The 25195-nt window shown below is 33.8% G+C and overlaps 4 protein-coding genes and 1 non-coding gene across 9 annotated transcripts; 2 read left to right on the top strand and 3 right to left on the bottom strand.

The window, feature by feature from the left end:
* Nucleotides 1-2548: 2548 nt before the first annotated feature.
* Nucleotides 2549-2621, bottom strand: TRNAV-UAC (transfer RNA valine (anticodon UAC)). Its single transcript has one exon. It is a non-coding gene; the product is annotated as a tRNA-Val (tRNA).
* A 287-nt stretch (nucleotides 2622-2908) lies between these two features.
* On the bottom strand, nucleotides 2909-11396 carry LOC117158318 (uncharacterized). Its single transcript, XM_033337097.2, has 18 exons — nucleotides 11051-11396; nucleotides 9912-10118; nucleotides 9481-9797; nucleotides 8867-9361; nucleotides 8220-8727; nucleotides 7849-8090; nucleotides 7572-7769; nucleotides 7022-7489; nucleotides 6917-6961; nucleotides 6382-6840; nucleotides 6130-6291; nucleotides 5871-6032; nucleotides 5422-5799; nucleotides 5066-5335; nucleotides 4354-4967; nucleotides 4065-4273; nucleotides 3796-3980; nucleotides 2909-3682 (listed from the first exon to the last, which is right to left on the bottom strand). Exons 1-18 carry the CDS (start codon nucleotides 11187-11189, stop codon nucleotides 3323-3325), a joined length of 5418 nt encoding a protein of 1805 aa, XP_033192988.1. The 5' UTR covers nucleotides 11190-11396; the 3' UTR covers nucleotides 2909-3322.
* Nucleotides 11397-11861: 465 nt separating this feature from the next.
* On the top strand, nucleotides 11862-16076 carry LOC117158243 (putative ATP-dependent RNA helicase DDX10). Its single transcript, XM_033336919.2, has 13 exons — nucleotides 11862-11876; nucleotides 12507-12706; nucleotides 12775-12966; nucleotides 13052-13324; nucleotides 13465-13586; nucleotides 13664-13865; nucleotides 13939-14101; nucleotides 14179-14362; nucleotides 14450-14626; nucleotides 14718-14932; nucleotides 15008-15204; nucleotides 15290-15690; nucleotides 15809-16076. The coding sequence occupies exons 2-13, from the start codon at nucleotides 12611-12613 to the stop codon at nucleotides 15939-15941; spliced, it is 2355 nt and encodes a 784-aa protein (XP_033192810.2). The 5' UTR covers nucleotides 11862-11876; nucleotides 12507-12610; the 3' UTR covers nucleotides 15942-16076.
* LOC117158242 (Isocitrate dehydrogenase (NAD(+)) 3 non-catalytic subunit gamma) lies at nucleotides 15738-25007 on the bottom strand. Of its 5 annotated transcripts, XM_033336918.2 has the most exons (5): nucleotides 23313-24945; nucleotides 22617-23241; nucleotides 22108-22522; nucleotides 18273-18501; nucleotides 15738-18111 (listed from the first exon to the last, which is right to left on the bottom strand). In XM_033336918.2, exons 1-5 carry the CDS (start codon nucleotides 24417-24419, stop codon nucleotides 17173-17175), a joined length of 3315 nt encoding a protein of 1104 aa, XP_033192809.1. In that variant the 5' UTR covers nucleotides 24420-24945; the 3' UTR covers nucleotides 15738-17172. The 5 variants fall into 5 exon arrangements, 4 of the variants coding, with proteins under 4 accessions (XP_033192809.1, XP_033192807.1, XP_033192808.1 ...); XR_013059461.1 differs by lacking the exons at nucleotides 22108-22522; nucleotides 22617-23241; nucleotides 23313-24945 and adding an exon at nucleotides 18613-18759 and having other exon boundaries at nucleotides 15738-16972; nucleotides 17122-18111; XM_033336915.2 differs by lacking the exons at nucleotides 15738-18111; nucleotides 18273-18501 and adding an exon at nucleotides 21503-22010 and having other exon boundaries at nucleotides 22112-22522; nucleotides 23313-25007.
* Nucleotides 19245-21542, top strand: LOC117158244 (chromobox protein homolog 5). The gene is made up of 4 exons (XM_033336920.2): nucleotides 19245-19352; nucleotides 19743-19850; nucleotides 19934-20171; nucleotides 20260-21542. Exons 2-4 carry the CDS (start codon nucleotides 19755-19757, stop codon nucleotides 20484-20486), a joined length of 561 nt encoding a protein of 186 aa, XP_033192811.1. The 5' UTR covers nucleotides 19245-19352; nucleotides 19743-19754; the 3' UTR covers nucleotides 20487-21542.
* Nucleotides 25008-25195: the final 188 nt, after the last annotated feature.

Raw genomic sequence — 25195 nt, 5'->3', positions numbered from 1 at the left:
TACGTGCAACAAAGACGAATTTGAATTTTCCGACTGTCTGCCGACCGGTATAAATAAACAGACGCGATCGCGAGCAAATCAGTATATACCGAGTTATCAGCGAGCAATTATACACTGTCTTAGCGAATGTGTTTGTACGAGCGTCTCTCGACATTATTTATATTTATTAATTTATTTAATTTAAATATATTGGACGGGTTGCAACAGCAAGTTCTCGTTATTCTACATTACAATCGTCTACAAGTCCTTTACATCCTTAACCAGGATATTTACTTCTTTTCTTACATTAACTCTCACACCGCAACTTTTAAAATCTGCCTTATAACGGTTACGATGTCTGGGCTCTATTTCTTGTTAATGAAATGTTCAAAGGTGATCTCGAAATTTACGAAGATTTTTTTCTTTTGGTCGCATTATTGATTTGAACGATGCTGCCAATCGTACCACTCGAGATTCAAATGGTTCATACTCGTTATCTACGAATGGAAATTCAAAATCGCGTTAAGTTAGCTTGAGCGGAGACTCTAACAAATGATTCTAACAATGAGCTGTGAATAAATTTCCATCGAGCTAGAGCTCCGGTTCATACAGTTTTCAGGAAAGTGACAGCGGTGAAACGTTAGTGAAAGACACCTGTATGCTTCGCACGGTACGGGCAACGTTACGAGAGATGGTCGTAATAACCATCGCCATCGTTGAATATTTTATTTATTATTGCTTGAAAATCAATGACCGTCGTTTCTCCTGCATGTATTATATAGCTATATCTACTGATCGTTAATTTGCATAATTGGGCTACTTTATGTCTCTGAACATTTCTAAAATATCAAAAATAGTAACAGTACGCGCGAATAACGAGAAAAATGAACATCCGAATTATCGAGAACAGAATTGGAAACGATTTGTACTGTAAATTAAAGCAAGTGGAGATAAAGTTACGCTACTAGTGTCAAAGGTTTTTAATTCTTCGTGGAGCGTTTCATTGCTAAAATATCGTAGTTTCACGATGTATTCCAAGTCTGTGAACACATTTTTCGACCTTCTAACAGATTACATTATCTTTCGTGTTTGATAGTCCATTTGATAAATAACTGAAAAAGATTATTTTTAGAACATTGGTTTCAACTTGATAGTCTCGAAGAGAAGAATTATTTTTCTGCTTAAACGAACATTTTTACCGAGTGAGATACAATAAAATTGAACAATCGCGATAACAGAGGAATCAAAGAAGAAAAAAAAGAAAGAAAAAGGGAACTTAATTTTCAACGCGTCGCGCGTCGATGCGATTCTGTCGGGGCAAAGTAAGCGGTCTGCACTTGATAGGTCGAAGGATCCGTAGGATTCTGAAGCACCTCCTCGACGTGGCAGGAGCAGAAAATCGCGTTGAAGTGGTAACGGTCGGGCTAATGGTTCGGAGACGATATTTTGTTAAACAAGGAAACCTTTTATCCCTCATACCATTTCTTGGACGAGCGCTCGGGAACAGGGACGGCTACGTTTCAAAAGAACTCGGCTTCCATCCACCCTCGTAGTAGTTACCCTCTGCACGCCACGAGTTTCATTAAACGTATTTACGTACTTTATTTTTTCTCTAAACATCGATTACCAATTGACGGCCTTATTTATGTTTTGAATGAACAGACATTTTTACTCGTTGAACTAAAATACAAATATTTCAGAATCTTTCCCTCTAATGGGTCGATTAATTATGCAACTGCTTCTCTGTTCGCCTTACTCGATCGGAAATATACTCTCTGCCAAGATACGTTAAAATATTTCACAGATGTTCGAAATATTCAATAGTAGAAGTAGGTACGAACGTATTTGAAGAAGTACCATCACTGATTTGCGACGCGCAGCGAGCTGAATCCTTCCAAGTTGAATCCGATACGACGCGAAGAAGGTCGCGATAAAAGCGGCCCTGCACCGTCACTTTGGTTTTCTTGTCGCGAGAAGAGAACGAGCTGGAAGTGTGAACCGCCGACCACCACGACAAGATACCACCTGCCCTTTCTCACGGTTCGCCCACGCATATAGCGCCATTCTCGCGAATTCCTTCGATCCCTTCTGGCCTGAATCACTTCTCACTTTCTTCAGCCCTTCCCAGATGCGAATCGATATGGTTCGCGTAACTATCCAGCCAACTCCTACGGAGTTCTGTTCGTGGTAAGCCTCGACTGACAAGTTAATTCACTCTCTACTCGTTCCGAGCAAATGATGCATGGAGACTCAATGGAAACACCGTGTGACTTAAGGACGTCATTTTTAACCACGTTCTATCCGTTGTCGAGCAGCTATGAATCTTATCAATCAATCTGTCTTTCTTGATGTCTATATCTCCGCATTGTTGACAATTTTATATGTCATCCTCGTAGTCAGTGATAGATTCGCATTCTGATATTATTATTTCGTGCTGGTTTAGAAGAAAATATGTATAAAAAAGATAGATAGACACTTGTTTTATGGTCGATTGTGGTCGTTTATCAAATTATTAGATAAGCAATTAAAAAGCAAATGGAAATTGACATAAAAAAATAGTAAAAATAAATGGTTCCGACCGGGATCGAACCGGCGACCTTCTGCGTGTAAAGCAGACGTGATAACCGCTACACCACGGAACCGACATGTCTGAAGCTCTTTTCATATTTTTCATATTATTCATAATATACAATCTTTATTTCTATTTATATTCACAAAAGTTATTCTACTAATTATATCTAATAGTACATTTAATTGCACAATACGAAAAAACACTCAATTTAGATAATAACAAGACCAGGGTTTAAGATAAAAACTGATAAAAATTGTATATAAGTATGAAGGATTAAATTCAATTGAGATTTGTACGTATTTAGAATCAATTAAAATTATATTTCAAGGCGGGAATAACGTTATAAAGTGAAAGCAATTTTATGTATTATTGCATTTTATTTATAAACATGTGAAAATTCGGCGTACATCGCACAGAATTAATGTAGATCACATACTTATGGCAGTGGTTACAATATTAATAATATACATATATATAAATAACAGTGTTAATACATTGTATTGCACCTTTTACATTCTACTTAAGTTCTGAATGGCACTTTTTTATTCTTTCGAACGTTTAAATCCGAAAAGATAATGATAATTGATATAAGTACACGGAAAAATATAATAGTCCTCACTATTGTACGTCTTAGTAAGAGAAATTTAGATGATTAATAAATTATTATCAGCTGATTGATATTACAGTGTCAAGGAAAAAATGATAGAAAATAATTATCGAATAATTTACAATTATACTTCAGTCTTGCCAATAGAGATTTGATAATTTGATTTACTTGAAGCAAATGGGTCCAACTGTAAAACCAAACGCTTGATGCGGCGATCCATAATCGACTGGGTAAAAATCCACCAATGGTAACTGTTGAAGCTTTTTACTGTAAACCAAGAACACTGTATCTCCTTTGCTTTTACGCATTTTACAATTGTCCGTAACGATCTGTGGCTTGATACCGGCATATGAAAATTCATCCTCGTTAGCACCAAGCAGTCGTAAAGATGAATTATAATTAAAATTCAAAACATTGTACCAAGCAACGCTATTAATGCAGGTATAAGTGAAATTTTGATAAGCTTCTTGGCTCAATAAACGCAGAAAATTTAATTGCACTACCCCAATAGCTTCGTATGTAATCTATAACATAACATACGATGGATAAGAGATTTTTATATTTTATATTTCAATATGTCATACAGGACTTGTTGTTTCTTATAGACATGTATTTCGTTAGATGAATGTAAACTCACTTTAAATCCTCCGCGCAAATTCGAGTACCAATCCGTTTTATTATTTTCTTTCCTCCATGGTATATTGGGCATTTGACTCGTGTGAATATCAGGGTATACGCAAGTTTCGCCCATATTCGTCATATTGCAATAAACATATACAGAGTCGTCAGCCATTCCTAAATTTGGATCGATCCAGTACCAACCTGTTTTGATAACCGTTATTTCGTAAGTTTTCAAATAACCGACAAAATCAGTAACCTCCGAACGAAGCAAATAGAATTACTGACCATCGTGAAAATGAGGATGGCCGTAAAATAAATCCTTGCAAGTCCTTACAGGATTTTCTCTGCTTCCAATCGGTTTGCGTATTCGATCCAATTCTTGTCTCATGGCGTATATAGAACTGTACATGTCCAAGAATTTTGGGCCAAATTCCTCTTCGATTTGATCATCCTTGTCCAACGTTTCTGAATCTTTCTCTTTCTCGTCTTCCGCGCTGCGAATAATAGTATCATCATCAGTAGTAGTACATTTACAGACATGAAAGTCAAACATACAAGGCCTAAAAGGTCTTACGTATTTGTCGAAATATCGCGCTTCCTTCGAAGAATTTGTTCTCTCGTGAATAACAACTCCGGAGGAATCATAGGTTGCTCTGCAGGTGGTCCAGGAGGACCTGGAGGTCCCGGAGGGCCGAGTTCGCCTTTTGGTCCATCGTTTCCAGCATTACCTTTGGGTCCTATTGCTCCTTCTATTCCTGGAAGTCCTGGAGGTCCATCGTTTCCTTTGAAACCCAATAAACCTGGTGGCCCTTGGTTACCCTTGGGTCCTTCGAGTCCTAGAGCACCTCGTGGTCCTTGTTCTCCCTTCTCACCCTGTTCTCCTTTGACTCCAACGTGTCCCAATTCACCTCGATGCCCTTTGATTCCTCGTTTACCTCTGTCACCCTTTGGACCTTTTGGTCCAACCGGTCCAACTTTTCCTGGAGCACCAACAGCTCCTGACATCCCTGGTGGACCATTTTCTCCAGCAAGTCCTGGCAATCCTCTTACACCTGGCAAACCTGATGGTCCTGGAAGACCCTGAGATCCTATGGAACCTGGAGGTCCCTGCGCTCCAGGCGGCCCCACGTCTCCTTTTTCACCAGGTAAACCTGGACTACCTTGCACTCCCGCTGGACCTTCGGATCCCTAAATAATAAATTAATTTTCATTACTAATTCAATACTGTTATTTGTTTAAAACAAATCCTTAAGATTTATCATCGTCAAGACTATAATAATGTATACTCGTTTTCCAGCAAGGCCAGGTAATCCTTCCTTTCCCGGGGGTCCAATCTCTCCTGGTGCGCCAGGATCTCCTGCTTTTCCATCTTCACCATTCTTACCAGGTTCCCCTTTTGGGCCGACTAAACCTGGTTCTCCTGGAGGTCCAGGAAAACCAGGTGGTCCTGCATTACCTTTTGGTCCTTCCGGACCATTTATACCACGACTTCCAGGCGGTCCTGGAGGTCCACTCTTACCTTCTTCTCCCTTTGGTCCTGGAGGGCCTCTTTCGCCCTACGATACACGTTTAGTTAAATTATAATAACGTAAAATTTATTTCCATAAATTTTTATTGAAATAATTATAGTATCATTCCTTACTTGTTTTCCTTCTGGACCTATTAAACCTGGAAGTCCTACCGCTCCAGATTCTCCTTTTGCTCCTTGACGACCTTCTACTCCCGGAGGACCTTGTAAACCTTCAGACCCTTTAGGGCCCCTTGGACCTTGTTCACCTGGATTTCCTGCCGGTCCTACAGGACCAACTATGCCAGTATCCCCCACTTCTCCTTTTAATCCTGATGGGCCAGGCAATCCTTGTGGCCCTACGGGACCAGGAGGACCTGATGCACCAACGGGACCATCTTCGCCTTTTGGTCCTCGCCTCCCGATTTCTCCAGGTGGTCCCTTTTCTCCTGGTAAGCCGATAGCACCAGGTTCACCTCGAAGTCCTTGTGCGCCAGGTGCTCCTGGAGGTCCCTGTGAAAAGTAAATCATAATTTACATTTTACTATTATGCTGTCGTATGATTACAATTACATTACGCTTACTGTTTCCGCTTGAGATCCTTTAAAGCCTTTTTCACCAGGTGGTCCAATATCTCCTTTGTCTCCATCTTCTCCTGGCACTCCAACAGGGCCAGGAGCTCCTGGTAAACCACGTTGCCCTGGTAAACCATCTCGCCCGGTAGGACCGACTGGTCCAGGCTCGCCCTGATAAGAATATGTATTATTTAATATGATTCATAATTTCGGTATCGCTTTATTATCATTTTAGTCATTTATTTTTATACTTGTATGTTATTATTACCCTGTCGCCTTTCAATCCGACTGGACCAGGTGGTCCTTTAGGTCCTTGCTTTCCTTGAGGTCCAGATTCGCCATCTTTCCCAGATTCTCCTTGAGCACCTTTATCGCCTGATGGACCTTGAAGCCCAGGTGGTCCTATCTCTCCTTTTGCACCTGGCATTCCCTGTTTTATAGAGAAGAGTTCAATTAATAAAAACACGTTACCTTGGAAACTTTAGTTATTATATTATTAGAAAGACAGACAAATACAAACCGGTAAACCATTTGCACCCCGTTCACCAGGAAATCCTGGTAGACCACCAGGACCTGGTGAACCTTCTTTTCCTTGTAAACCAGGTGGTCCTTGTGGTCCTTCTTTGCCTTGCTCTCCTGGGGAACCTGATTCTCCGGGAGCTCCTGGATTTCCTGGACTTCCAGGTTCTCCTGGTTGTCCAGGTTCACCAGCTGGACCTTGCGGTCCGATAACACCAGGCGCACCTGGTGGACCTGGCGGCCCAGAATCACCCACTGGTCCACGTTCACCAGAAGGTCCAGGGATTCCATCTTTACCATTGAGACCAGCTTGCCCAGGAGATCCCACAAATCCACGAGGTCCCTCGACTCCTGGCGTACCAGATTCTCCTTGTAATCCCGGAGGGCCTGGCTGGCCAGTATCACCTTTCGGTCCTGGCAATCCTTCGGCACCTCTTCTTCCACGAGCACCTCTAAATCCCTTTGTAAAAGATATTCTATTAATTCTTTTATGTGACAATATCATCGCTAATATTATTATGTATTTCCTTACGTACCCTAGGCCCTGGTTCACCACGTTCTCCTGACGCGCCATTGTTACCCTAAAATAACGAAATGATAAATCTCATTGTATTAAATTTTACTTGATAGGCTCCTTTTACCCTTTCTCCTTTATCTCCACTAGGGCCTTCTCTTCCTGGTTGACCTTTATCACCTTTTTCACCAACATTTCCAGGATATCCAACAAAACCTGGAGGACCAGTTTTACCTTTTTCACCAGGTAGTCCAACTAAACCGGTTTCACCACGTGGCCCTTCGAAACCTTTTGGTCCTTCTAAACCTTCCAATCCAGGAATTCCTTGTGGACCTGATAATCCAGGTTCTCCCTTAGCGCCAATGTCACCTTTCTCTCCTTCTGGACCTCTCTCTCCCTTTTCTCCGCGTTCACCAGGCGATCCACGTTTGCCTTCGTCGCCTTTCATGCCACGGACTCCCGGGAAGCCTATCGGACCTTGCGGTCCTTGAGGCCCTTGTTCACCTTTCATCCCAGGAACGCCTGGATTTCCCGGATGACCAGGAGATCCATCTGCTCCCGACAGACCAGGAATTCCAGGCTTCCCTTGTGGACCCTGATAAAATTGTTAAATAACTTCGTAGAAGATTTAATAAAAAGCAAATACTTTTTAAAAAAATTGTATCTAAGTAATTTACCACTAGACCAGTTGGACCCAAAAGACCTTGAGGTCCGGGTGGTCCTACAGGTCCAATTGGACCCGGAGAACCTGGCACACCTGGAGGGCCCGGTGGACCAGTATTGCCTTTTGCTCCTGGTGGACCTTCGCTTCCAGGAATACCTGGATTCCCTGGTAATCCAGGGAAACCTCGTGGGCCTATGAATCCTCTAGGTCCCTAAAGTAATTTCAAAAATACGATCTTCCGTTTTTATATGAATACAAGTATATTGTTGTATAATATTTTCGTTATTCACCATTTCACCCGGTAAGCCTGGTAAACCTGGAGGACCATCATCACCCTGCATTCCTTCATGACCTGGTAAACCTTGTTCACCGGTGGCACCTACAAATCCTCGTTCGCCTTTATCTCCTGGTAATCCAGGCAGTCCAGGCACACCCTGTTCTCCTTTCATTCCTGGTGGTCCACTTAAACCTCTTTCTCCGTCTCTCCCAGGTCGACCACGTCTACCCTCCCTGCCAGTATTTCCAGGAATACCTGTATGAATTTATTAAATGTTCCAATGTTTGTTTTGTCCAAATTATCCTGTTATAACATTTAAATATCCAACTTAACAAATTAATGGAACTTCAGGACTGTATACAGAAAAGAATTTATAAAACTGACCTCTTTCGCCACGAGGTCCAGATTCGCCAACTTCTCCAGGTTCTCCCTTCTGACCTTGAGGTCCAGGTGGTCCTTCGGGCCCAGCAATACCTGTAAGACCCATAGGACCTTCGGCACCTCTCATAGCCAACATATGCTGTGAAAGCATTTGTCTCAGAGCTTCCGCTTGAGTATCCGGTCCTTTCTCGTTTCCTTGCTGGTTAAGTGCTGGAATTATGAACACGTTTCCCGGTGGGCCAGCCGTGCCTTGCAAACCTGCTAACCCATCTCTTCCTGGTTCTCCTTTTTTACCAGGTGGGCCGGGCATCCCTGGTGGCCCCGGAAATCCCCGTGGCCCAGGCGAACCCCTACTACTATAATAAGCTGGATTGTAATACGATCCTTCCAACGATTCCGAATATTTCAAACCTCCTTGAACTTCTCTAGATAAATTGTCGGAAGTTTTAGAAATTTCTGGCGTTGTCGTTTGATAGCGATCTACTTCGACTGAATCGATGTTGTTGAAAACCTACATAAACATTTATTTAATAAATGATAAAACATTATTTATATTCCTTTAACCAATATTTTTCTCAAGTTCAATATGTTATGTTTTTAAGCAAATGAAAAACACGTTTTATTGTCTATTATTATAACGATTAACTCACGGCACTTTGATTGTGAAGGAACGTCTCCACAGTTGGTCTTGTTGCATATGTTGCATTCACTGGCCTATAAGCTAACTTGTAGTTGTCGCTGTCTTCGGTATCCTCGTTCCCTTCTTCACTCCCGTTCTCATAATCATCCTCCGTTCCTTTTACAAGATTTTCATCCTGCTCATTATACGAAGCATTTGGTCCAGATCTCTCAGATGTTCTGCCATAACTTCGAGGCGGGTGCAGATTGTCGTAATTCGTTTCATAATACGATCCAGCGGTTGAGAAGGGTTTGACCGGAGAACTAGAACTTGGGTCTGTCTGACTGTCGCCAATATTTGTACCCTCGTAATAAGTAGACGAGGTTGTACGCACGACGGAATTATAATTCCGCATATTCGAACGACCACTTTGTCTCGATTGACTTCTACAATTTGGCGCGAAAATCGTGCAAATTTCGTAAGCTGAGTCTGGTATCGGTGCAATCTTCAACATTTCCAGACCACCCTATGAATAATTCGAAATAAACGAACAAACCGTTAAACTGAATTCCGTCTTAGATTTCGTGTAGAATTAAACTCGTATGTTGTAATCAAGCACAATTAATTTGAATATTCTCCACTGACCATATACATGTTACCATCGACGATCTGTTGGCCGATAATTATGATGCCGCTGACGCTAATCGTTTCGTCAAGATTTCTACTTAATTCTTTGGAAATTTGTTGAGTACAATCGAAAATTAGCGTGACAGTATCGCCTTTGATGCTGATTCCTAGACGATGCCATTTTCCATCGGATATATCAATACCAAACGAAATTGGTTTATCCTCATCATCCGGAGTTGTACTGTAGTAAAGAGTGACATCATTGCCCAATGATAGTACCAACTGTTCCTCACCACTGTCGCTGTAGATCGCAAACAACGTGGCAGCCGAGGATCCTAATTTTGTAATCGTTAAATTGTATCGGTTATTATCTTATCTATGTGATTATAATCTATGATACGTAAAAGTACGATCAGGATAAATGTAAATCAATTAAAGAGAGTACTAACCGATTTTTGGCTTCGCGACGACTAAAATGGAAAAATCACGCGGTATACCAGTCGGAAACAAAGTGTTCGTATTGATCGTCAGTAGCGCGCTTTCCGTAATGTCATATGCTATTGTATCATTTCTGTGGCAACGATTTTCGGTTACGATCACTCCAACGGGCTCTTGGTGTATTCCCGTACCATCCATCAGGTCTACGATATTCTTTTCTGAAATTGTGAAATATCGTGATTCGCGTTCACTTTAAATGATTACTAACATATGCCTAAATAACATCAAAACTATGATTTTTCTAGAATTTCTTATTTAACAAAGTTCTTGCATACACAATTCTAGACATGTTTTCATAAAAAAGATATTTTGAAAATGTTTCTATAAATAAAATTTACGTATACTTTCTTCAATGTTAAAGTTTTCAGCGACCAGAATATCGTCGAAAACATACTTGCATCGCAATAAAATTTCACATAGATACATTTCATAGATAGATATAGCGATAGCATATATATATAGCATATGTAATTTCTTAACTAGCAATGAACCTGTTTTAGCCGAAACTTATGATTTTACATGGAAAGGGAAAGATGCGATTAAACAAGCATAATAGTACGATGACGGCACGACGAACAACCCAATAACCCCTAGAAACCCAATAACCCCTGATCTCGAAAGACGTAACTCATCGCGTTTAAACCAGTTTCATTAACAAGTCCTCTTTTCCTGAGTGGAACACACAGTTTTGCATGCTACGAACAGTGGCTCAATTAATGCAATAGAGATCACTTAAAAAGACATTCACTAGCAAATGGACTTGCTATTACATAGTTCACAGAATGATTATTTCAACTCGTGTACTTGTACATATCACACGGTGATCATTTAACCTATATAACTGGAATCTTATATTTTAAAGAATTATTTCTTTTTAGATATACATACTCATTCAGGTTTGTTCGATATAGATATTATTACAAATTACGAAATGCAGACATACGATCATAAAATCTGCTTTGAAATAGCGTATTCATTTTGGCCTGTCGTTTTACTGTTCTAAATCGTATACTTATTCGTCAGGACACAAAGTCAAACTGATTGTTAAGTTGGTCAAATTGTGATTTAAAAGGAATTGTTGCACATTTACCCATGTCTTGCAAGATAATATCGGCTAGCACCGGATACAGTCCTAATGCTACGAGAAGACAAAATGCCCAAGAAACGGAGTGGATATTGCGAGGCAGTCGCAGTGTTCTCCATTGCTGTTTCACGTGGTCCCGCCGCATGCTACCCTTTCTTCGTCAAATCATGTTTTTCACAGGGAACTTTTTCTGATACCAATCACCGTAAAAAGAACGCGCACTATCGGTAAAGCCACTAACGAACCGATCGGATGTGAAGTCGAGAAAGCCCGAGAAATTTATCTGAATATAATCGTTGTCACAATGCAGTCGCCCTTCCCCACGCGTTTCCTCTTCTTCTACTTCGATCCCTCCTTTCTAATATTCTATCTCCCCGCTTCTCTTTCACGTAAACGCCGATGCAACGATCCACATGCATTCCACACATGTGTATTTTAATTACAATCCCGCGTTTCTTCTGTTGACACTGATTCAGATAACACGTGGCACATCGAAAATGTGGTGCATTATGATCTACCCAGGGTAGGAATCTTTTCATCATCGAAATTTTTCTTATGAGAATACAAGCGAAATTCTATCTTGACTGTCGTACTGTTACATTATATATACTTACAAAAGTTCGTTCGAAAAAAAAAAAAAAAGAAATTGTTCCGCCAACGAATGTGGTCATCGTTTAACTATGAAACTTTCAATTAATTACTTCCTCGATACTTTTGATTAACTACTTCCCGACTTAAGTTACTTTATAAGAGTTCTCTATTCGGACCGAATGGAAATCAATATTTATCACGTTAAAGAGTATTAGTCGCAACGCATTTGAACGAGTAAAAGGTAATTTTTTTTTACGTGATGCACAAGTATATTTGTTCATTGATAGATTGATTCATCTATTTTTAATCTTTCGAAAATAATCGTATTGGTCACTGATCGAACCTAATGTGCTAATTAATATAATGTATTAATCAATAATATAAGCTAAGAATATTTTGGGAAATAATTATTTTAAATTATGATATTTCTGTCAGTTTATCACACTGCTAAAAATTAATTAATCTATAAATAAATTCGTTCAAATTATTTGTGCAGCAATTAATACCATATATGTACTTATAGGATACTACAACTTTTATATTATAATATAAGGCCAATTAATATCTTAAACATTTAATTAATTCTATCGATAAATTACCGATGATATGTACTATCTGTTAAAAGCTTGAAAGCAGATATATATACATACATATACTTTACTAAGAAAATTAATAATTCAAATAATTATTTTTATTTATTTTATATTTCGTATACCTCTTCGCTTTTAAAGAAAATTATTAATACATATAATGTATTCGTTGCATATAGTTTAAATACGAATATTAATGTACTTCGCTGTTCTATTTAAATATTCAAATATGTATTCTTGATATGCACATATCTGTAGTAAGTCAAGCAATACTGTTGCAGTTGGCGCCTAGTTGTACAGTGGCGTTGTAATTATATGCATCAGTTGTTCACATAACCTTATAAATAGGTTATATACAACGTTCCTTAGATAAATCTAATATACAATGCCAAAGAAACAAAAAGTGAAAATTTACAATACGAAGAAAAAACCATTTCCTGAAACAAAAATAATTACTAATCTACAATCTAAATATGATACTGTAAGTTCTAATTTCTTTTTTCAAGTCTGTAAAATTTATAAGATTTTATAAGATTTATATGTTTACAGATCGATGAAACGAAAATAACAAAATTTACAGATCTTCCACTCTCACCGAAAACTTTAAAGGGTCTGACAGAAAATAATTATATTGCAATGACAGATATTCAAAGACAAAGTATTGGATTAGCATTGCGTGGAAATGATATATTAGGAGCAGCAAAAACTGGCAGTGGGAAAACTTTGGCGTTTCTTATTCCAGTAAGAGATTTTATTAAATTTATGTAGTACTTTAATAAAGAAATTTGTAACAAAAATTTATAATAAAGGTCTTAAATTGTATAAGGTCTTAGAGATATTATATTGCAAACAATGGACAAGATTAGATGGACTTGGTGCACTTGTTATTACACCAACCAGAGAACTTGCTTATCAAATATATGAAACACTAAGAAAAGTTGGTCGACATCATGATATTTCTGCTGGTCTTATCATTGGTGGAAAAGATCTAAAATTTGAAAAAAGACGTATGGATCAATGCAATATTGTTATATGTACTCCTGGTCGTTTGTTACAACATATGGATGAAAATCCACTATTTGATTGTATAAATATGCAGGTAAATAGATATAGGAATATAAGTGGATCATTTGATGTGAAAATGTTAATTAGCTTAATCATCATTAAACAGATAAATAATAATTAAATAATAACAATGTATTTTTATTTACCTATATCTTTTATCTATCACAATTGTAGGTACTGGTATTAGATGAAGCTGATAGATGTTTAGATATGGGTTTTGAGCAAACCATGAATTCTATTATTGAGAATCTACCTCCAAAACGGCAAACCCTTTTATTTTCTGCAACACAAACAAAGTATGCATATTAAAAAAGAAGTAAAATATAATCATTCTTTATACTTATTAGATTATGTTTATTTAATTTTTTAACAGGTCCGTAAGAGACTTGGCCAGATTGAGTTTGAAAGATCCTATGTATGTGTCTGTCCATGAACATGCTACACATACCACACCTGAAGCACTTGAACAAAGTTATGTTGTTTGCGCTTTAGAAGACAAAGTTTCAATGTTGTGGTCATTCATACGTAATCATTTAAAACAAAAAATTATTGTTTTTTTCTCCAGTTGTAAACAGGTATAGCAATATTTGTTATAATTTATTTCAACTAAATATGAAGAATAATGTTATGGTATCTATTATCTTTAAGGTAAAATATATATTTGAAGTACTTTGTCGATTGAGACCTGGTATAAGTTTGTTAGCACTTTATGGTACCTTACATCAACTTAGAAGAATGGAAATTTACGAAACTTTTTGTAAAAAACAATCTGCAGTTTTGTTTGCAACTGATATTGCTGCTCGTGGGTTAGGTAAGGAAAAAGAATGATTCTTCACGTGGTTCTAAATTAGCCTGAATATCGCTATTCATAATCTAGATAAATTTTAGATTTCCCTGCTGTGGATTGGGTTGTACAAATGGACTGTCCTGAAGATGTAAATGCTTATATACATCGTGCTGGTAGAACAGCTAGATTTCAACGAAATGGTGAATGCTTGCTGGTTTTATTACCATCTGAAGAAAAAATGATTGAAAAACTTAAAGAGCGCAAAATTCCAATATCCATGATACAGTGAGTTAAAAGTCTTTCTTAAATAAATAATTAAACAACTCATAATGTTTATATATTCAAATAATATATATATATATATATATATAGAATTAACCCAAATAAATTGCAATCTCCACAACGTAAAATAGAAGCACTATTAGCAAGAGATGTTTTGTTAAAAGAAAGTGCTCAAAGAGGATTTGTATCATATATAAAATCAGTCTTCTTGATGAAAGATAAAGAAGTCTTTAATGTCCGTGCATTAAATACCGATTTATTTGCAAGGTATAGTATATATATAAATACACGTAATAATAATTTTAATGACATAAGCAACTTTTGATTTATTGTTTTGCAATTAATTTTTTTGTTTTAGATCTTTAGGTTTAGCCATACCTCCAAGAATTCGATTCCTTCAAAGAATGGAACAAAAACGACAACCATCTGATAAAAATAGTGAAAAAATGAAACAATTTACTGCTAATGATAAATTAAACTGCAATGTAGATGGGCAAATAAGTGACTATAAAGAAAATAAAGAAGAAGAAGAAATTAGATCTCCGACAATAAGTCCAAATAACTTTGCACTTGGTATAAAAATAAATGTCAAAATTTATCAAATTATGTATTTTTTTTTTATATGAATATATTTATTTTCTTATACAGATGATAGCGATGATGATGATATATTAACTGTGAAACGAAAAAATATAAACCTTGATGATATACCAATTGAAATCAATGATAAACAGGACGAAAATGTAAACAAAAAGAAAGCCGTTACAAAAGCCGCAATAGCTAAAAAAATTCTTCGAAAAAAAATAGTACCAAATAAAAAAATTACTTTTGATGATAGGGGAGAGGTTTGATTTATTTTTTCTTGCTTTTTCCATTAATTATAAATATAAATCTCTCAAATGTGCAATCATAACATATTTCACTTTACAGGAATTACTAAATCCCTCTAAAGATAAAGTTTCTGAATTAGCTAGACAATATGAAAATGAAGAAGGTTCTGGAATTAACATAGAAATAGCTAAACGGATATTACACGAAGAAGATAAATTTGATAAGCAACGCTTTAGGGAAAAAATAAAAGAAAAACATAGAGAAGAAAAAAGGAAACTAAAAGCTAGCAAGAAGAAAATAAATGATAAAAATGATGAAGATGATCGAGATGAAACTGAGAATACTATAAACGACTATGCTAGTGAGGAAGCAGACAGTGATTTAGATTTATCCTGGTTACCAGATCCAGATAAAATTTATGGCAAGCAGCAAGAAAATTATGAAGAAATTATGAATGTTCCAGAAACACAGGAAAGTGAAGAAGAAAGCAGCATACATAGGTTTGCATTTTAACAACTTGTATTAAATCATTATGTCTACAAAAATATATTTGTTTTATTTGTTTTATTTCTAATATTAATTTTATATTTGGTACACATATTTTTTTATCATTTACAGATCATCTAAAAGAAAACTCATAACACAAGATGAATATAAAAAGAAAAAAAAGAAACAAAGAACATGTCATGAAATAGATAATACAGATTTAAAAGTAGATGAGGAATTAGCATTACAACTTCTACAAAATTGAATTATTATATTAGGATTTTCACTGATCAAGATTTTAATAATTTTTATATATTCTATAATACAATATTGTTAATACTAAATATTTTTCACTATCTAAACATTTTGTAAATGAAATAAACTAAATTAAGTCCTCGGATATATTGTACTCGAAATCATTTGTTCAGTGAATTATCATTAGCATAAAATTATTAAAGACATGTATAAATATTACATAATTACAAGAAAATATTTTTATTTACATCTGAAATATTTTCAGATGTAAATAAAAAAATTTACATCTCAAACACGTCTTATAAGAATAATTACAATATTTAATTTCTATTGATATTAGTACTTATAGCATATATTTTACAAATTTTGAATATTAATAATTCAGTATATTACAATATCTTTATATTACATGAAATATCACTATAATACAGGTATCAAATTTGTCATTTTACTTAAAAATTGTCATAATTTTGTGCGATTTACACAATTGTATAGTATTCCTTTTAAGTAGAGAATACATTTACTACTGTCAACTGCAATGATATTTTAACATTATACCAAACACAATGAATATTCTTTCTAAAAAGCAAAATTAAATATATATGGTTCTACATTATTACGAGGGTGAGTCAAAAAGTAAGTTGCATTCGTCTATAACTTTTTGTATATTAAAAATATCTTGAGGAAACTTGGCAGCAAAGTGACAACATTTCTCAATACTTGTGTTCTAAGGTTATATTGATATTTTCGACATAACGATTGCCTTTCATTTGTTATCAATCGTGAAACATATCGCGTTCGTCGGATCGGACATTCACACTCGGCACGATCCACGAAGATATACTAGAAAAATTCAAGTGAAACGTATAGCAACTTCCGTACAGTCCAGACCCAGACCTTTCCCCTTATGACTTCGATGTCTTCAGGCCAATAAAAAAAGATGTTCCAAAGTGATACTGCTCTGATGAAAAAGGTCGAAGTGCGACGTGAAAATGGTTATCGCAAGTTGAGAGACAATTCTTCAACGATGCAATAGAAGAACTGGTATCGTGATATGATAAGTGTCTCAATAAACATTGGGATTATGTAAAAAAGTAGTACTTAGATTCTATTTTCAAATAAATACTAATCAAATAAAAACTAACTTCAAATACTGAATACTTCATTTTTTTAATACAAATACTACTTACTTTTTAACTCTCCCTCTCATATTAGGTTTACCAAGATACACTGTATCAGTCTTAATCAGATGCTGTTTTAATATATTTCATTATAGCATCAACAACTTCTCTACTGGTAGCTTGTCCACCAAGATCACGAGTATGTATACCTTGGTTAATAGTTCTATTGATAGCATTTTGAATTAACGTAGCATGATGCTTATGTCCAAGATGACGTAACATATCAACAGCAGCATTTAACATTGCAATAGGATTGGCAATATTTTTCCCAGCAATGCCTGTACCAGTATTACGAGTACCTGGTTCAAACACTGTATAATGGTCACCATAATTTTTACCTGACAATAATCCAGCACCACCTAATAAACCACATACTACATTTGATACAATTGCCCCATATAAATTGGTTGTTAACACTATATCAAACTGATGTGGATTGGAGACCAATTGCATACAAGTATTATCAATAATCATATCATTATGAGTAATATCTGGATAATCTTTTGCAACTCTTTTTGATGTTTCTAAAAACAACCCATCAGAAAGCTTCATTATATTTGCCTTATGAACTGTGGTAACTTTTTTTCTTCCATTTCGCTTAGCGTATTCAAATGCATATCTTGCAACACGTTCAGAATTAGTAGTTGTAATAACCTTCATACTTTCCACAACACCCTGTACACTTTCATGCTCTAACATAGCATATTCCCCCTCTGTATTTTGTCTCACAATAACAATATCAATATTTTTATGCCGTGAATTTACCCCAGGATATGATACACAATGTAAGACATTTACATAAAGATCTAACTCATTTCGAAGAGCAACATTTCGGGAAAGTACACCAGCTTCTGTACTACGAGTTTCAATGTTCCCTTTTAGTGCTACACCATTTCTACGAATTGATGTAATAGCATAATGTAAATCAACATTGTCATCTGCATTTGGATCAATATCTACATCTTCAAAATCTACTGGTACACCTGCATAACTGAAAACCTATAAAAAATATATAAAAAGATTATATAAGACTTTCTGCTTTAACATATTGTTTAAAAATTTAACAGGACATTTAATGTAATAATTTAAAGAATATAGAAGTAATGACATATACCTAAAAGATCATTTTTTACTAAAGGTATATACAAATTTTGTCGTACCTCTTTTACATAGGTCATCAACTCTGGACCAATTCCAGCACCAGGCAAAACAGTAACTGTGTGTCGTCCTCCATAGTGAGCTTTTGGTATAGGCATTACCTTTTTAATAGATGGAGTTTTATGTTGTATTTCAAATGCAGAGAGTGAAGCACATCTATGAATTTGAGATACAACAGTTTTTGGACGTAAATACTTAATAACTGATCGGGCAGCCATTTTGAGTATTATTCTGCGAATTAATTATAAAATATAATTAAATTTTAATATTAATTATTTAATATCAATAAACTACATGGTTTGATCACATACTATTACTTTACAAATTCTATTTTAACAATACCTTGAAAGTCCTTGCCAACAATGCCAACAATGCCAACTCCAAATTCCAAACTTCCAACGCCGTTTAATCCATAACTTTTATAAAGAGTGGAAGATCAATATTAAAATTTTAAATAATAGTGCCATCTACAAAAATAATCTTTAATACCATGCACAGTACAAACTTTATATAACGTTAAATATTTTTTAATACTATTCTGTATATAATGCGTCATGTTATAACATTATATATTATAATTTTTATAAAAGATTTAAAATATTAATTATTTGGCTAAATTATTTGTTAGAAAAATTAATTTTAGAAATGATTGCAATACATCAGCAAAATATTTATTGTATTGCAAATCAAAAAGTTTCATATTTTGTTTTACTAACAACTTTTATATAAAAATTACCAAACAAATGATATTCTTTAAGAAAAGTTTAATGTATAATGAATTTAATGTTTAACACTTCAACAAAAACCATTATTTATAGTAAAAATGTATTATATTTTAATGCCATTTTTGTAATAATTATGATGTTTTGCGTTTTAAATTAATAGATATTTATAAAGAAATGTCAATGACATAAAATATTTTTTTACCTCAATGAACAATAAATTTGTAAAATCATTTGCGAATGATATGTTGGTCACACTGTCATTTTTCGCGGCAACGCGGTAATAAGACGCTAAAGCGCCAGAAAGCCCGCCGCATCATTCGTAGTTGCATCTTTGCTCAATTTGTATCTATTCTCTAAGTAAGTATCATAATTAAAAATAGTGGCCAGACAGTTATAGATGTAATCATAATTAATATTAATATTAGTTTATATTATTCATTAGCGATTAGCTTTTACCGTAAGTTCACAAGAAAAATCTTTGATTGCTTCCCGGCTGTCGTACCGCCATTTTGCATCATGGTCGTTTCTCTTAGCATCTTTAAACCTTTTTCTTACAAAATTGTTGAATGTATTGTTATTTTATACTGAAATAATTTTTCCAAAGTTATTTTTTGTATGAATTTATTATTTATATACAACGAATTATTTTGACTATGACTGTATATTCAATGTCAATATTTTTTTTTAGTTATATGGTGTATAATTTTTATTTTAATATCCTTTGTTATATATAAAATATATTTGCAGTATTAAAACAGAATGAGCAAAGGGAAGGAATCATCCCCTGGAGAAAGTGCAGGAGGAGAGGAATTCAGCGTTGAAAAAGTTTTAGATAGGAGAGTGGTTAAAGGAAAAGTATGTGATTTTGAATATATATTATACATATATATTTCTTGTATATTTGTTAAGATTACTGTTTGTTAACTACATATTGTTAGGTTGAATATTTTCTAAAATGGAAAGGATATTCCAATGAAGAAAATACATGGGAACCAGAAGAAAATCTTGATTGTCCAGATCTAATTGCACAATTTGAAGAACAACGCAAAAAGAAAGAAGCAGCTGCCACTGGTAAACGGCATGAAGATAAAGAACAAAAGAAACGAAAAAGTTCATCAGGTGGTCCTGTACTTACTCATACTAAGAAAAAAATGACTGAAGATAAGAAACCTGAAGGTAAAATTTATTTTTAGCTCCTTAAACAATATATTTAAATAATATACATATAACATGTTTTTAATTACTTCGCTTTAATTGCACATAGGTTTTGACAGAAATTTGGAACCTGAACGAATTATTGGTGCAACAGATTCAAGTGGAGAATTGATGTTTTTAATGAAATGGAAAGGAACAGATGATGCAGATTTAGTTCCTGCTCGAATTGCCAATGAGAAATGTCCGCAAATTGTGATAAAGTTTTATGAAGAACGATTGACATGGCATAGCCCTGCTCATGACGAAGAAAGTTCAGTAAAAGCTGATGCAGAGTAGCGTTCAGCCTTCCGATATACATATACAGCACGCTTTAGAATATGTCGTATATAAAAAATAGCGTGTACAAAATGAAAAATATGAAGATTTATTGATCATTGCACAGTCATACTATAAATTTTAATGTTTTTTTTACGATTATTGATAACTTAAAAATTAAGAGATAGGCCATCCTTATTATGTTATTGTTAGTCAAAATATAATTACTCTTAAACTTAAAAACAGGAAATATACTTCCATAAAATCTATACTCGCAACTTCTTTTGCAACTGTTACATTTTTGTATAAGGATCAATAAAAAGTTTATTTTTCATTGTTAATTTAAATGTAAAGTTTAGTATGTCCAATGTAAATTAGAACAGTATGTATTTCGAATGTAACGTGTTTTTTTATGTAATTTTTCCTCTGATTGCTTAATTTGCAATTAACTTTTAAGTAGATGAGCGTGATTATACGATAGTTGTGGTTGTTGCTAAAGAAGTTGAAAGCTTGATTATTTTTATTCAAATACAACGTGACAGTGTACAGTGAGTACAAAAATATGAATGAAAATAATCTTTTAATTTGTAAAAACCTTTTTGATGATAAAAATACTTTTACATAAGATAATAGTGTTATTATAGTGGAAGTATCGAATATTTCTGTCAAAAAAAAAAAATAAATCTTTTTACTGTTTTTGTAAATTAATCTTTTACATAATGCATCAAATTGAAAATATGTTAACTGTCTATTAACGATTTAAATTATCTTTTTTACAACATTCAGTATCAACAATGTAATGTAGATTAATGTTTTTGTGTCTAGTAATTATGAAAGTAAAGTAAAAAGATGTTTTAGTATATAGGTATATGTGTAGTTCCTTAATTTGTATAACGTATCAATTAAAGCATCCATTTTTTGTAATTTATAAATGCTTTAAATCTTTAATACGTTTGTTACTATTGAAAGATTGTTAACGTATAACATACACAATTTTTCTGGTGGCAGCGAACACGGCAAGAAATGCATGCTATATAAAAGCTTTTAAAATATATTTATTTTATAATTAATGTTTAACCCTTTTTACATTTCTTTTAAAAATTTTGGAACCTTTCCGTTTATTTCTATTTAAAGAATTTCTGAGTTTCTGATGTCGTTTAATCTCCCAATCTATTTGTTTCGAACTTGCACCATCCAAAGTATTAAATGCATTTGTGCCACCAGTTTTACCTTTTTGTTTACTATGTTCTTCTAACATTTCTGCAAATTTTTCCGCTGATACGAATATGTTGCTATCAATTCCTTTTGAATTTTTATTTTGCTTCTTTATATTTGATTGAATACTATCATCCAAAGCTTCATCAATATCTTCATCAAACTCCAAATCACTAGCATCATCGTCATCTAGATCAATATCACTTAAATTCTGTAATTCATCATCAGTATTATCATTATCTATATTTTCTTCTAACTCATGTACATCGTGAGAATTATTACTATCTTCACTTTTATTATCATCAAAATATTCATCTTCTTCCTCAATATCTACAAATATAATAAATGTTTATTTTTAGTTTTCATATAATATGAAATATCTTAAAAATAATTTCTGGATTAAAAGTAAATTACAAAAAATAGATACATACCTTTCTTCTTTCTTCCACTTTGAATATCAGCTGCAATATCTAAATCTCCAAAGTCTTTATTATCTGTTAATCTGTCTAACATGTTGTCAAATTCTTCGCTATTAACACTCTCTATATCATCATCTTCAACTTTAAGTTCGTGTTTACATTCTTTTTTCTTTTTTAAATATCGGTATAAATATAATTCATCAACTGGAATGCGTTCTTCTCTTTCATTGAGATATGACATACTATCAATTGGAATACATCTAATACCTTTAGGTGTATACCCTGCACGTTGTGCTAAAGGGTCATTCCTTCTCTGCACTTTTTTATCTTCTAACTTTTTTGGATTTTTAAAAACATAACGATCTAGAAAACGCATTAAGGATAAATCTTCTAACGGGTCTCCTGTGTAATCGATTGGTTTCCCTATAATTATAAAAATTATATGTTACAATTTTAATATGTTAAATTGATTTTATATGCAAGTAATACATGTGAAAATAATTGTACTGTGAAGTACCTTCAAGAATAGTATTTGCAAATAATGCAACACTTGGATGATAATGCTTAGATAATGTTATGAACTCTGTATTTAGACCTCTAGTTATTCCAGCATAAAGGGGATTGCGACAAAAGGGGTCATATTCCTTATGTGAATCGAAATCAATTTTTATGTTATTTCCTGTTTTATTTTCAGAATTAATTTCCTTATCAATATTGTGTTCAGATATAACATTCGTTAATAAAATGGAGTCTTCTAATTTGAATCTATCATCAGAAGGATAAGAGATATTTTTATTTTCTGGACTTAATGAACTATCTTTAGATTCAAGATCTTCATTTTCAATTTTGATAAAATCTCGAGGTTTTAATAATAAAGTTTTTAATTCCTTATTTGTCTGTAAAACTTTGGATATCACATATAAAGTAGCACATGCCATATTTGCAGGAAAATATAATATGATTTGTAAAGTTCTTTTGACAAAAGCATATGAACGTTGTTTGTTACGATCATTTTTGAGAACTCTGAATAATAGATTAAGAAACAGTGCACGTTTGTTTGCCACCCCAATTTGTGGATCTAATAATTTCCGATAAAAGGTTGAATAAAATCTGTTTGATTGGGCTTCATCTTTACCTGTAATCTACAGGAACAAAAAAAAAAATAAAAACGTTGGACCTCTTATAATTAATATATTATAATTTACATACTTACCTGATATAATAAGTTAAGTGCATTTAAAGAAACATTAAAAGATCCAATATGTACAACTTTGTATACAGAGTCTATATAATCATTCAATATATTTGAATCCATGTTTGCAAATGGATATGCTCTATTTACACCAGCTAAAATTGCTCCCATCATTCTAGAATCTGGCTCTCCCTTTTTTAAACAAGCTTTAAAAAAGGCAAAATAAACTTCAATGAGTGTAGAAGCAAGCTTTTCATCCTTCTTAGTTAGAAGAAATTGCGTCAATAAGCATATTGCATAGTATTGAGCACGTTGTGCTACATTTTTTCTAAATAATAATTTTTGAACTTCTCGTAATACAACAAGTTTCATGTTGGGATGTTCATATAATAACTTATTTAGACAAAATATAACTTTAGATCCTATTTTACCACTTGGATCTCCTATTTTGTTAACAATCAATTCTAATAACTTATGTTCTTGTTCAACATTTCCTATTAATAAATCTTTCATTGTTGATATTGCTATTTCACGATTTGCATCCACGGTATCAGATGCAATAGTAGCTAAAGACATTACAAAATGTTCATACTGTTCATGTAATTGATCTTCAAAATACCAATGAGCCATTAGTTTTTTTCTTGATAAACCTAATTTAATAAGTGCATCTCCAGAACTAAATTTGTCAAGTTCATCTAAATTTTGTTCCTCGAATTTCAGTAATTTAAATTTAGGATGAAGTAGATCTGATAAAAACAGATCTTTTAAAGATTTTATCACCATATTGCATTGATTATGTTTTGCAACTCGTACTTGATTTATAAGCTTTGTAAGTCGAGTTAAATTGTATTTTGGATTGTCTTGCACTAATACGATAGCAGCTGCTACTTTATCTGAGGTTGTACCCTGTGTTAATGCTGTTCTTAACCATGCTGTTTCTGAATCAGTACATTTTGATTCTTTTAATTGGTAAACAGAAGTTTCTGCATCTAAATATCTTTTTGCTTCATTTTTTAAATTCGATATTTCTATTTCAGATTTTGAATGTTTACATGGTTCCTCTTCTTTAGGATATTCTTCATACCACTTAGCACTCTTTGTGTTCACTTCTTTAAGTCCCTTTTTCATCTTATTACAGATGAAAATTCAAGTATTTACGTAAAAATATATTTAGAAATATTAAATGAACAATATATACTTTGTAGGGGAATATTCTTATCTCGTGGTTAACCTCAATATGATGAGTATATTTTAATTTTAGTTAGGTTATATTTTCACGATAATAAAGAATATTTACTACACAAATATCAATTAATGTTATTTTAGAGAACCAAAAATTGTTAACTTTTTTACAATCTTGTAGTTTACGACATGTAGAATCAGAAAGTATAAGGGGCAAGAAATCCACTAATTCGAAAGTTTTGACTATAGCTACAGTCATACACGTGTATATAAATAGGTCTCGACAATAACGTGCAAGTCCCACGACTTAAACTTTTGATTATTATTGTTGTTATTGATGTTATTATTTTGATGTATTTTAATTCCCTTACTAGTATTCCCTCGCAGTATTTTAATTTCCTCACATAACGGCACCATATGAAATTTCCAAAAGTACACGTTACTGATGGTATTAAAATTAAAATGATGATCCCCCTCTATAGAATCCCTCATTGTCACATTTATGTTTAAGACCGTACCTTTGGATTCATGCGAATGATTTTGTAACATTATTAGTCACAGTTAATAAGCAATTCTTCTACCATTAAAATACCATGAAACGTAACGTTAAAAATGATTTCATATACTCTTTAACATACATTCCCATTCCTTACAATAAATTTATATTTTAAAATTTATATTTTTCACGAAATGAAAATTTACAATAAAAGATGTGGAGGAAA

The sequence above is a fragment of the Bombus vancouverensis genome, chromosome 10 (genome assembly GCF_051014615.1).
Source record: "Bombus vancouverensis nearcticus chromosome 10, iyBomVanc1_principal, whole genome shotgun sequence".
NCBI classification, from domain to species: domain Eukaryota; kingdom Metazoa; phylum Arthropoda; class Insecta; order Hymenoptera; family Apidae; genus Bombus; species Bombus vancouverensis.
Note: the sequence above shows the minus strand (reverse complement) of the source record. Positions and strands in the feature narration are given on the sequence as shown.